The sequence below is a fragment of the Egretta garzetta genome, unplaced genomic scaffold (genome assembly GCF_000687185.1).
Source record: "Egretta garzetta isolate BGI_Z169 unplaced genomic scaffold, ASM68718v1 scaffold117, whole genome shotgun sequence".
Lineage (NCBI taxonomy): Eukaryota > Metazoa > Chordata > Aves > Pelecaniformes > Ardeidae > Egretta > Egretta garzetta.
Genome location: NW_009260479.1, coordinates 4,211,667 through 4,225,405, shown reverse-complemented (window position 1 = coordinate 4,225,405; position 13,739 = coordinate 4,211,667). Strand labels below are relative to the sequence as shown.

Below are 13,739 nucleotides of genomic sequence, written 5' to 3'. Positions count from 1 at the left end.
AGCTAATTGGACAAAGAATGTTGTCACTTCTAAGTGTGTTTTTCTGTTCCCCGATACAGATCTCGATCAAGTATAGCATCATGTACAAGTGTAAGCACCCAAACTGCTTCTGACGATCAGGTTGTCAAATTCTGGGATGAACTCAGTTTAGTTGGCTTACCAGATGACATTGATGTTCAAGCCTTATTTGAGCCAACAGGTAAGATATGTTGCTATTCTTCTTTTTTCCCTTCCAGTAGTAGTACAGTAGCTACAGTGACAGTGAGTGTTCAGCTGCTGGTTTTCTATGCTCTGGTGTTTGTCAAGTGTTTGATGATGCTTTCATAGCTTTTGCCAATGTTATGTGGTGGTTTTGTATAGTCTTCAAGTACTGGACAGAATCGTTGTCAGCTGTGTATGGGGGAGGTATTTGTAATCTACTGCTGAACTGGTGTTCAGGTAGAGGTATCTTCAGTATCACCATTCTATTTTGGGGAGAAAAGGAAAGAGAAATGAGACACAGCTTAGTATAATTCTTCAAGTCCTAATCCTGTAGCCTTACCTAGTCTCCTGCTGATAATGTGGGGTTATCAGGAATAATGGAACAGAAGATTTAAAAGAGCAGTATTGCTAGAACAATAGAGGCATAATACACTTGGGTGTTTCCAGTATCTGCAGGTTTTCTGTCAGAAAACTGTCTGGTTTGTCATCTACTCTTTCATTTTAATGGAACTTTTCTTTTTACTCAGTTATGAATTACTTTTTCAGAAAGCATCTATGTCCAAATGCTTTCATGCCGGTAGTCCACTCACGTATTTTGCCTCAAAAATGGAAATATATTTGTGTAATAATATAACGTCATTCTTTCATGATCGTGGAAACTCATTTCAAAGTCCTATTAAAAACAAACAAATTTAATGGTTTGTTTTAAATAGTTATACCATAGGGTGTGTGGATGGGTGGAGGGGCTTATGAATCTACTTTTTTTCAAAGTTATTGTTATTATTTGTAGATGACTCTTCCCAGGCCCTTACAGAGATTTTGAGGGGAGTTTTTTTGTTGCTGAACAATTAAGTTGACCAAGTACCTAATTTCAACAGCTAATGTAAAGCATCATTTTGCATCTAGTATAAAGCTGTCACAGAATTGCTTTGGGGGTATGCATCATTTACATTGTTTTTCCCAGAATTAAATTAGAAACTTCTTTTAAGAGGTATCTGTTGAATTCTGCAAATTCTGAATTGTTTTGTTATGTAGGTAAACATTTCTAATTATATCTCTATAACGCATTTGTTGTGTTGACCCAGTTTTCTCAGTCATTTGTATGGTGTTTCTATTCATGCTGTATTTTCAGCTTTTACAAGTTTTGTCTAGAATTCTAAAGCATCCTGTGAGCATGTTCTACATTAACATGCGGATCTGTGTCTGGTCCTTGGGAATCATAAGTCAAGAGTACGTAGAAAGACAAATGTTATCTACAGTGGAATACAAGATGGAATGTAATTCTGAGTGTCTCTCGCACACAAACATTACGTATACACCCTACTGTTACAGGCATCTGAAAATTAGAAACATACAGAATGTGCTGAAATAGAAGAGCAAGATGTGTTATGTATCAAAAAAATTGCAGTATATTTAGCATCTAATGGTAACTGCAATATATTTAGTGTCTGATAATAAGGGCATTAAATGTTGCAACAAGAAAAACAGGGAAACGAGAGACTGTTCATTTTATCTGGCAAGTATTTACTACTAGAACTAAGTTCTGTACTTAGAGGAAATGCTTAACAGAGTCGTACAACCAAGCTTTTTTTCTTTCAATAATGCGTTAGGTCATTGCTGGGCTCATCACCGCTGTGCGGAGTGGTCATTGGGAGTCTGCCAGACTGAAGAGCAGCTATCGGTGAACGTGGACAAAGCTGTTGTCTCAGGGAGCACAGAAGTGAGTAACAATACTTGAATGCTCAAGCCAGTAAGAAAATAGGGGGTGGGGTTGAAAAAAGCATAGTAGACTAATGCAGTATAAGGTATGACCAAAAATATCCCAAATGTACGGATCTCTGAGCTCACACTTGCAATAAGGTTTCTTTGGCCAGGTCTTTGCGATAAAATCTACTGTTGCAATTTACTAAAAAGGGTTACGGAGTTGCGTGGAATATATCATTAATTAGTTCTGAGGTAACTAGAATGTAGGAAGTACCTGACTGACCAAAAGAAAATACAGACAAAAGAAAAGTTGAGTTCAAATTAGCAAAGTCCCTGCTAGGTGGAGAAAATACTTATTTTGCCAGCTTATATTCTGAAATTATATGAGTCAAATATAGTGAAGAAAATTCTCGATTACTTTTACTTTCATACCAGTTTCAAAAAGCAGGTTAGTATAGGAAAAACAGCATGTACCACAAAGCCTATGTGGTTACTTTAAATATGGATAGAAGTACATATATAAATATTTTGTCTTTTTATTTGAAATGGTAATGTATTTGGAAAAGTAGGTATCATTGCATAGGATGGCCTCTTCCTGGTATCATTCTGATAGCATTTTGAAATTATGAAGAGACCTATTTCACATTGGTTTTACTATGTGAAACTATAGCTGTATTTTTTTATTATATTTAATCATATCTGGTAGATTATTTTAATAATTTTAGTTTTTTCTATGTTAATCAGCCATGCTATCAACAAATTGTGTAATTTTTACTGTTTTTTCCCTGATCACGGTTAGGCTTATTTTTACTTGATTCTTAGTTTTTCATGCATTATATTAAAATAAAAAATGATGTGAAAGATACCAGTAAATGCTCTCCATTGTATGGACTGAAAAGCTGTTTTAAATCAGTCTTTCGGTATAAGCCGTATAATACAGCTTCCCTTGCACCTTCTACTTTTACATACACTCGTAGTGATAAATGCTTTGCTTTGAATAATTTAATTGATTTATGTGTATCTGCTTTCAAAATAAAGGACTGTTCAGAATGAATGAACCTAACAGTATTAAGTTCTAAATGGCCTTGGAGATGTTAAAGCATTTGTATGTGTGTGTGCATGTATAAAAAAAATATAAAAAGAATTGTGAAAGAACATCCAAAATTGGTTACTTTTTTTTTTTTTTTTTTTTTTTTAAAATCTCTCTGCTGAAAAGTTTTCGTCTCCTTGTTTTTGGCTGATGATGGTGGCTTGCAGTCATTTTATGATCAGCTTATTCCCATCTGTAGTCATTTTCATTATGATATTTTGGCTTCTAGCAGAAATCCTTGCTGCAGCATTCGAGCTTGTATTTTGCTCTACTGAATTTCATCCTGTTTCCATTATTTCAATTCCCTTTCTTTCGATATAGTACCTTGCTCCTCCCCTGTGCCTCAGGGTGATGGTGCCTCACTTTCATGTCATGAGTACGTTTGTGTAGATGTTTATAATGCAAATATTTAAATAAGAATTCTTGAAGAATCCCACATTTCTCTGGTGTGATAGTTTCCGTTTCAGCCCTGTCTTTTCACGTGCTTCTCTGTAGCTTCTCTACTCATCTTTTCAGCTTCTGCAAATAATTTTTAGATACCATATCCCTGTTGCACATGTTTCAGTGCAGTGCAGAGAGATAAGAAATTTGAATCAAGTACCATTCTGCATATTTTCTGTTCAATCTTTGCTGAAACCATTGAGAAACTTTCTTTGCTGTAATACAGCAGTCAGCCAGGAAAGAAAGACGTTGTTTTGGTTATTCTCTTGTACCTTTCTTGCAATATCCCCAGGGAGAGCAAAGTAAGAGCACAACTGTTGCTGTCTGATTCTAGAGGGGTAGGTAGACAAAATGGGACATCTTTATCCCATGGTGATACCAGGGAAGATTTTGCCTGTCCTCCCCCGCTCTGCCAAGAAACAAGGAGCAAACTCTTCTGAACTCTTGTGTTCCTGACCATGGAGCAGCAACGTGGGGGTTGCTCAAAGAGTTTGTGTGTAACTGGTTGGAAGCCCAAGTAATCCTGTGTTTGTTTGCCCAGGCTGTAGTGCTTGGTAGTAGTTTTTCACTGCTTTTAAACTTCTCACTACGGTAAAGAAGGCACAAAAAAGGGTAAGGTGCTGGTTATCCTGCGCAATAGTGGAAAATTTAGCTTAAGGGTAGAAATTTTCTTTGTGTGAGATATTTTGAAAAGTTTTGAGTGAAAGGTATAGCAGTTAATTTAATGTATGTTTTTGCATTTACAGCTGCTTATGCTTTGCTTTTGCTAAAAATTTGGGCTTCTTTCTAATGTGATGTTATTGCATTTTAAAAGTAAAGTTTCCGTTTAAATGTTTTGAACACTGTTGGCAATGCAGAGACAAGTATGTGCTCAGGGCATACAGGGAAATATTTAAACAAAGCCAAGCTGTATGCTATTTCCTCTACTTGCCACCAAATTTGCTTTGGGTTTTGTTGTTGTTTGCTTGGTTGGGGATTTCTGTATTCTTGGAAGTCCCTCCGGCATGACACGGGTTTATGATGTGGTCTGCAGCACTGACATCTTTCCTTAACTGGGAAAGTACTTTTTTTTCTTCCTTATGTTCATGTACAGATTAATTTTGACATATAACAAACATTTCTTGATAGTGTAGTCTGTTGGTTTAGGTCTTCTAATTTGTGGAGAGTGTTTTTGGGCTGTTCTTACCTTGAGGGTCTCTCTACTTTGTAAGTTACATTCATGTTTCTCATTAGTTAGGCTGCCTATTGTTCGCAAATCTGTTTTAACTGGATATGACAGTGTTTCTTATTACTCTGTTTACCAGTTGAGATGTCCATTTGGCTTCACTGAACTTGTGATTGCATTAATAAAGCTTGTGTGGGCATATTTCATTGACCTATTCCAAAGTATGTATGTGAATTCATTTTGGTTTTCTTCTTGGCCCGTGTTTGTTGAAGGTTTAAAATACAACACTGTAGAGATCTCTGTATCTGTGCATGTTTCACAAAATACCCTGCTTAGCGTGTCTTTCTTCTTCAGTTCTTTCTATTGATTCACTTATTTTGAAGGCCTGGCAAAGACATCTGACCAGTTTATTACATGGATTTATGTCTAGACATAGGTGGATTCTTTGACTTTCTTTCAAAGGCTTGGGTTTGCCTGTCTTTAATATTAATGAGTGCGCATACCCACCTCTGTATACATGAGGTGTTTGAAATCTTGTGCATCACATTGGTTTATAATAACTGACATATAAAAGGTGGAATATACAGTTAAGTTTATGGTAGTCGATGTCCTCTAGCCCTTCTGGGTGGTGTAGGTGACTCATTTCATCTCACTGCTTGTCTTGCTTACCTCGCTTATCTCAGCAAGTGAGAGTCCTGGATTTTCTCAGAACCACTTTCTAAGTTTAAAAAGTGGTAAGAAGAACCAGTGATCCAGGTGACAAGCATAATGTCAGAGCTTTTCTTAAGACGACTCTTAAGAATTCACATACTTGCCTCTGGAGCTTGTGTAGTATTTAAGTTAGAGCCTGAACACCCAGATGTGGCACTTCCTTCCTCCACTACTTCAGTAGATTTTCATGGGAATTTGCAGTAATTTTGTTTCATGTTTTGAAAGAAAAGAACGCTTTGGAATATAGACAGAGGGAGAGAAAACTTTCAGTGATTTGCTTGATCCAAAACTTAACTAAATTTTCTTAAATTCCTAAGTGCTCTACTCAGTACGTAAGAATTACCACAGTAAATAAGCTGTCTTATTGTCAGCTTTATGAAGATAGACTTCTATCAGTAAGGTGTTTCTGCAGCTATTTGTGGTAAGATGCAAAGATGGTGTGAAATGGAGACTTAGTAAGAGAAACTAAGCAAAGGAAACTGAACAGAAACCAGTGTTTTGCTGAAAATAATAGATGTGGACAGAGGTTTTTGCTTTTTCTTGTAATTCTTGCTTCAGTCTTATGCTTTCTTAACTAGGCTTCTTTCTGATATTTGGCAGTGTGAACTTAACTGGCATTACCATTCAAAATGGAGGCCTTTAGGGCTTGCATCTACTCATCTTTTAAGAAGAGTGGTTTCTGAAATATTTTCAGGTATTTTTAAATACTGCTTTATAATTTCCTTCATAGAATCATAGAATCATAGAATCATAGAATGTTTTGGGTTGGAAGGGACCACTAGAGGTCATCGAGTCCAACCCCCCTGCAGTCAGCAGGGACACCGCCAACTAGATCAGGTTGCTCAGAGCCCCATCCAACCTGGCCTTGAATGTTTCCAGGGATGGGGCCTCCACTACCTCTCTGGGCAACCTGTTCCAGTGGTTTACCACCCTCATTGTAAAGAATTTTTTCCTTATATCTAGCCTAAACCTACCCCGATTTAGTTTAAAACCATTACCCCTTGTCCTAACGCAGCTGGCCCTACTAAAAAGGTTTTCCCCCTCTTTCCTATAGGCCCCCTTTAGGTACTGAAAGGCCGCAATCAGGTCTCCCCGCAGCCTTCTTTTCTCTAGACTGAACAAGCCCAACTCTCTCAGCCTGTCCTCATAGGAGAGGTGCTCCAGCCCTCGGATCATTTTAGTAGCCCTCTTCTGGACCCGCTCCAACACTTCCATGTCCTTCTTGTGCTGAGGGCTCCAGAGCTGGACGCAGTACTCTAGGTGAGGTCTCACCAGAGCTGAGTAGAGGGGCAGAATTACCTCCCTCGACCTGCTGGCCACGCTCCTCCTGATGCAGCCCAGAGTACGGTTGGCCTTCTGGGCTGCCAGGGCACATTGCCGGCTCATGTCCAGCTTTTTATCCACCAGCACCCCCAAGTCCCTCTCGGCAGGGCTGCTCTCAATCCTTTCTCCCCCCAGGCTGTATTGATACTGGGGGTTACCCCATCCCAGGTGCAGGACCTTGCCCTTGGCCTTGTTGAACCTCATGAGGTTCACACAGGCCCACCTCTCCAGCCTGTCCAGGTCCCTCTGGATGACATCCCGGCCTTCTGGTGTGTCAACCGCACCACTCAGCTTGGTGTCATCTGCAAACTTGCTGAGGGTGCACTCTATCTCACTGTCCAAGTCATTGATGAAGATGTTGAACAGCACCGGTCCTAGTACGGACCCCTGAGGGACACCACTTGTCACCGGTCTCCATCCGGACATTGTGCCGTTGACCACTACCCTCTGGACACGACCATCCAGCCAGTTCCTTATCCACCGAACAGTCCACCCATCAAATCCATAGCTTTCCAATTTAGAGAGAAGGATGTTGTGGGGGACCGTGTCAAAGGCCTTGCAGAAGTCCAGATAGATGACGTCTGTTGGTTGTCCCTTGTCCACTGATGCTGTCACTCCATCATAGAAAGTCACCAGGTTTGTCAGGCAGGACTTGCCCTTGGTGAAGCCATGCTGGCTATCTCGAATTATCTCCCTGGCCTCCATGTGCTTTAGCATAGCTTCTAGGAGGATCTGTTCCATGATCTTCCCAGGCACAGAGGTGAGGCTGAATTATTTTACATATATTGAGTAGGTGGCTGTTTCTCTACAGTCAGCTGCGAATTAAGTTTACTACTTCTCTGCCTTACATTGCCTAGCCATAGCTCCTCTGTATGGTACAAAGTCCCAAATAAGGAGGGTTGCTTTTACCCCCCAGTATGTCAGTAGCCCAATTCAAGAAGTGAATTTAGGGAAGACTCAGTAGATAATGTGTTCGAACCACTTTTGAACAAACTGTGCAGAAGAAAGGAATGCAATGGTAACTTTCCCAGCCAGCTTTTTCTTCTGATAAGATGTAGAAAGCAGTTTACAAGTCTGGGAGAACTTGTCAAGGGCACTAAAGTCAAAGAAAACAGTACTGGTGGAAACCAAGGAGGTTCTTATCTACTTAAAGACTGAATAGAAGAAACATGATAGTAATGAAGTGTCTAAAGCAATCATTCCAAAATACAGTATTACTCTGCTTCCATTTTATAAAACGTGGATTTCTGTTTTCTTTGAAGCTCTGTATAGCTCTTTGCATATTTATCTGCTTCACAGCTTTCATTTTCCCAGTAATAGTCAAGTGTTTCTCCAAGACCAAGAGTCTTGCAGCCAGGCAGCTGAAAAACTGCTGCCGTCTTCTCCCACCCATCCATTTTTTTTAGTTAACCAGGGCAGTATCTTCTCTTTGTGCAAGGCAGCTGTTTTCAGCTCCTGCTGAGTTTCTGCAGGCAGTGTTTGGCATGTTATCATTGCTGAGAACTGTAGGAGTTGTTGCTTTGCAGAGAGGCAAGCTAATCAATAGTATCTTGCCTTGTTCCAGACTCAAAACGATCTGCTGTTTTGACACTCCTCTCTCCTGTAAGCCCTTTTCACACGGTAGCACAATCTTGAAAATTTTTTTAAGGCAGCTTCTCTTGAATTCTGTCACCAGAGGCAGGAGATTGCGCTGTTTGTAGATGCCTCTAAGTTGGGGCAATGTTGCAAGGCTTGTGTATTAAATATCTCACTCAAACTGTTTCTTAAAGCCCTTTCCATTTACTGTTTTTAATTCTTTGCTCCAGACTCTATTCTAGTGTAATGTTTATCAAGTTAGAGCATAAAGAAATAAATCAAGGGGGAAGTTGGGAAACATTAAAATGTTATAGGGGTTTTTTTAAGTGTTTGTCCATAGTTTGAATGTATCTTCACCCCATAGCCTCAGTACACGTCTCATCTTGTTGAGATTTGTCCATGTTTTTAGTGGTATGTGTGTATGTTTGCTTGTGCTGCTTTAAGTTGAAAATGGATTTGGCTAAATTGATACTTCCTTGTGTTGTTCCTTGTATATAAAGATAAGCATCAATGTCTTAATATACTATTAACTTCATACACTGTGGAGGATTGTGCCCATTTATCCACAGCAATTTTTCAGCTAGTTTTATTTCTTGTCAACATAAAAACTGTGTGTGAAAAATGGTTTAGATGACAGAAACCTGACGATAGGGACAGTGTTGGCTTTATGTATGTCTCAACCTAGCCTAAGAGAGCACATAGCAATGTCTTTTTTCGAAATAAGAATGCAGGATTTGCAGTTCCTTGATGCTCTAAAAGCTCCCTTCTTCCTTTTACTAGCTCTCCCAATAACAAAATTCTTAAAGCCGGCAAAAATGCATAAGGAACGTCATCTGTCATAATTTATACCATTTCTGGGCAGAGTCCTTTGTATTTGCCCATTTTTCAAGGAGAAGCTTTGTAACGTGATACTAAATGAGCAGCTCTATTCAGAAGTTCCTCTTCCAACTCTTGAGTTTTTTATGGTACTTTTGCACGCACAAGGCACTTGGCTGCTCTTCACCTCCTTTCACTGCAGCTTGGGAGTGACTACCTGGCTGCTCTATTGGGAGTGGCTTCTGATTTTATCGTACAGAGTTGTTTTTTTTTTTTTCCCCTGTAGTTTCTTTTGTCTTGCAACTGAGGAAGGAAGTACTGCAGGAAGTATTCTTCCAAAATAACATATCTACTTTTTTAATGGGTTGCTCTCTCTTAGAGAACTCTAGCACAGAAAGTGCTAGGGAAAGACCAGAGGAATAACGATGTGTCTCATCAAGAAGACACTTCCATATGCTTTTGGTCAGTTTAGTAGTTTCATTCAGTTCCCAGCATGTTTTAGAAATACTGTAATAGTTCAGCAGTGGGGGCCATGAGTTATTTCAGTTTTTCATTAATTCCCTTCTTGTAATTTTGGAGTTTCTCTAGAGATTTGTAGCCATTTCCCTGCCCATGATGACAAGCTTTGTATTTCATGGAAAGGCATAGTGACTAAGGGTACAGCTTTGGTAACATTTTAACACTGTAAATTATCTTCCATGAATTACTCTCTTCCAGAACGGTTTGGATTTTGGTCACCTAAAGCCAGATTATTTGTGTCTTGGAGAACGTGAATCAGACTGTTCTTACAGCTTGTTAAAGACATCAGAAATACTATGTCAATTATTTTATAACTGTATTTTCCAGGTTCTGCAAAGCAGCCGCAGTATCTTAAAATTATTGTAGTTGTTTTTGGCTTACTGCATGTAATTCTTCTGGAACACCTTTGTACACCATAAATGATGTCAGCACAGCTTTGGCAAATCTGCTCAGGTTCAAGAGCTGCCATGGGACCTGTATGTGTGTTCAGTTTTTTGCAGGTCCAGCAGTTTGAGAACAGGTATTTGCCTGCTTAGTAAGATTTACAACTTAATTCTTATTAATATTGTCACATGAACAATGAGTATTCTTTCATTTGAACCAAAATACGTTTTTCCATGAGTACTGTTGTTCATTTGAAGTAATTTGTCATGTAGCAGCTGCTTTGAAAAGTATACATCAAAATAGGGGAACCAGGTATAGGGAAGAAGTGAGAATAAGCAGATAAGGAGGAAGAAGGTTGACATTTGAAATTACTAGGATTGTTGAAAAACTCACCCTTCCCTGTTTTCCTCTTACATGTAATCTGACTCCAGGAGACAAAGCAAATAAAGTGTAATTTAATATACTTTATGCAAAACAAACAAACAAACAAACTCTAGCTTTTCCTAGTAGTTGTTTTAACCCTATAGTCACTTCCATGACATTTTTATGATTTTTTTTTTCCCCAAATTATCCAGTGGGATTTTGTGCATTCTATTTTTTCTTCTGCAGTTAAACACAGAACAGAAGAAAATAAATGACAATTCTTACAGATAAAGGATTTTGTTGCCTATCAAAACACTTCTTTAAAACTACAGAGTTTAGGACTTGGCTTTCAAATGACGGTTTTCAGTTTCCCCAATGGTCTCATAGACGACATTTTCTACTACAAAATGAAAGTACATTTTTCTGTATTTAAGAAAGTATTTGTATTCTGTGTTTTTCTGTCTGGAAAAGTCTTTTATAAATGCGAAGAAATACTTATTTCAAGGCTATATGACACATCCCAAATTTAGCACTTTTTTTTAATTAGCATCACAAGAAACAAAATGTTCCTTTCTTGAGAAACATAAAACACACTGTCCTGTTTATGTGCTAATATACAGTAGGTATCAATGTACTAAATGTTGGCAAAGCATTTGATTTAGAGCTTTTTCTGGGTACCTGCTTGGGAGTTTGATTTGTGACAAGGGCAGGTACTTGAACATGACTTTTCAGTCTTTATAGTTGTTCCTTCCTTCATAACCTGTTGTGGTCATAATTCTGCCCTGTTGATTAGAAAAAGGAGCATGCAATAATGTGAGGCCAATTTCGCTATAGTTAATTTTTATATCATCTTCAACATGGTGATTCTATTTACAAGAGGAAGGCAGGCATTTATTTATGAACCACCGTTTGGAGGAGCATTTGTCTTCTCAGATAACACAAAAATGATCCGAGGGCTGGAGCACCTCTCCTATGAGGACAGGCTGAGAGAGTTGGGGTGTTCAGCCTGGAGAAGAGAAGGCTGTGGGGAGACCTGATTGCGGCCTTTCAGTACCTAAAGGGGGCCTATAGGAAAGATGGGGAAAATCTTTTTAGTAGGGCCAGCTGTGACAGGACAAGGGGTGATGGTTTTAAACTAAACCAGGGTAGGTTTAGACTGGCTATAAGGAAGAAATTCTTTACAATGAGGGTGGTGAAACACTGGAACAGGTTGCCCAGAGAGGTGGTGGAGGCCCCATCCCTGGGAACATTCAAGACCAGGTTGGACGGGGCTCTGAGCAGCCTGATCTGGTTAGCGGTGTCCCTGCTCCCTGCAGGGGGGTTGGACTGGGTGACCTCTAGGGGTCCCTTCCAACCCAAAGCATTGTATGATGCTATGCAACAGAAGAAAAGATGCATATTTTAAAACTATTTTTTTACATATTTTTTGAGATTTTTCTTTTGTTTTGCTTTGTCCTGAGCCTTCTGTGAAATAACAGCTGTGTTTGTATCCTTACCTGTTTGTTTCCAAATATATGAAGGAAAAAAAAAAAGCTAATTTGTCTACATAGCAAGTACTATTGTCAGTGCATGTTATAACTCGCGGATTTAAGGTGTGTCTTGTTCCTTCTTTGGTCCTTAAGAAATAAGTGCTAGAGCTTAACCCCTGCCAGCTGTTGTAAAGGGACAACGAGTGGCACCTGTGTTCTAATATGTGCATTTTAGGTTTACGTAATAAAGTTTATTCAGAGTGTGAGAGGCCTTTTCATAAATGATCAGTTTTTTCTGGTGCATGAAAACAATTTCTGTGACTTCATTGCCCGGTTCCCCCTGCAATTCTGGAGACCTGAACTGAAGCACAATGTCATTTCTGGCAAGCAGATCTATGTTCCATTTCTGGAACGCAGTAGCAAATGAGGAGGGAAAAGACTTGGGTTACTTAGGCAGCCCAAACCTCCCTTCCTTAAGATGGTTTGTATAGCTTCATCTAAAGGAAAGCGTTTGATTTCTTTCAGCCTCACCTATTCCATTTTCTCTGCACACAGCAGCAGTGCTGCTGGTTTCCTGCTGGGGTGCCAGGAGCCTGTTCTGTGGGAGCTCGCCCTGGGAGTGCTCCCTTGGCACTGAAGTCGGAAAGCAGAGTCAGCCTTAGAGTTTTCAGTCCGTGGGGGTTTTTTTTCAAGATGAATGCTTTGAAAAATGCACCTTTCTTGAACTCTAGATGTCAAATATGTGGGTGCTAGAATTGGGGGAGAGAGATTGTTGCTACAAAGACATTTCTGAGAGGGTTTTGATGCTGAATAGACGATAGGCGTTGCAGATGCTAAGGGTAGTCTGTGAGGTGTAGGAAGCGGACAAAATGGACTAGGGGCACAGAGAGAGGCTGGGAGAGAAGCAGCAATAGCCCAGAAATGAAAGCCGAAAAGCCTAGCTGAGAAACATGAAAGGGCCTATGTTCCTGAAGGAATTTCCAGTGCAGGTTTCCTTTATTCAGTAACATTCACTGAAATAATTTACTGAAAGCTCTGAAGTGAAATTGTTTAGTGTGTGTTCCAAACTGGTGAAGTGTGTTTCACAAAGACCTTTTCTTCCTTTTTGCATGACTTGAGTAGAAAACACTTTTTTCATAATACACCCAAAGAAATTCCCTATAGTCGTTTTTCTCTTCCCCTCCACCCCCTCCCCCGGGTGTCTGTCTTAAATGTTTGTTCTAAGCATTAAGGCAGGGACAGAGTAGTTCATGTTGAGGTGGTGCTCTGTTGCTGGGCATTTAATTTCAAGCTTTTATAATCTATACCAAGTTATTTTGGGAGCTTATGTGTTAAAAACAGGGAGAACCTGATCTCTGAAGAGCGAAGAAAGCCCACTAAAGGAAAATCTCTCTGTCTCTTAAATCAAGATTGTACCTTCTTCTGCAGCTAGTGCTTCAGTTTGCTGGTGGGATTGACCCATTTTTGTGCTTTGTTGTAGGACATGAGAATACAGATACTTGGGCTCTCCCTTTCTCCTGTCTTCCTATGCTCAGCAGCAGTAGCGTAGTCCTTCAAGGTCTACGAAAGAAAGAAAACGACACTACAATGCCCCCAAATTTTAAATGTGGAACAAGGAAATAACAAAATGTTCTTTTTAAAAATCTATGAAAATATTTACAAATGTATTAAAATTATACCATTAATATTTTCAGACCGGAGCTCTCTATATATTAAAAACTGGCAGGAAGCTGTACCCATCTCTTTAACAAGCATGCCAGCCAGCAGTAAGCCCACGCAAACTTAATACAAAGAAGTGTAGCGGTACCACCTATCTCCTCACTTTTGTAGCTATTTGAATGCAACCCTCATTTTCCTACCTTACTACCACCTCACTCATGGCTGCTTCTTATTTAAATGTTTTCAATCCACATTAGCTATGGAAAAGACTAAATAGATCTGTTGTGGTTTTTTTAATGTTAGTGCTTAAGGGTCTAAT

At 39.4% G+C, this 13,739-nt stretch overlaps 1 protein-coding gene across 1 annotated transcript in view; it reads left to right on the top strand.

The window, feature by feature from the left end:
- Nucleotides 1-13,739, top strand: part of KMT2C (lysine methyltransferase 2C) — a gene marked incomplete at its 5' end in the record, with an annotated part of 219,835 nt that overhangs the window by 98,883 nt on the left and 107,213 nt on the right. Inside the window, 2 exon segments of the mRNA XM_035899644.1 lie at nt 60-199; nt 1,812-1,921. Of these exon segments, the coding sequence (XP_035755537.1) occupies nt 60-199; nt 1,812-1,921 (250 nt within the window).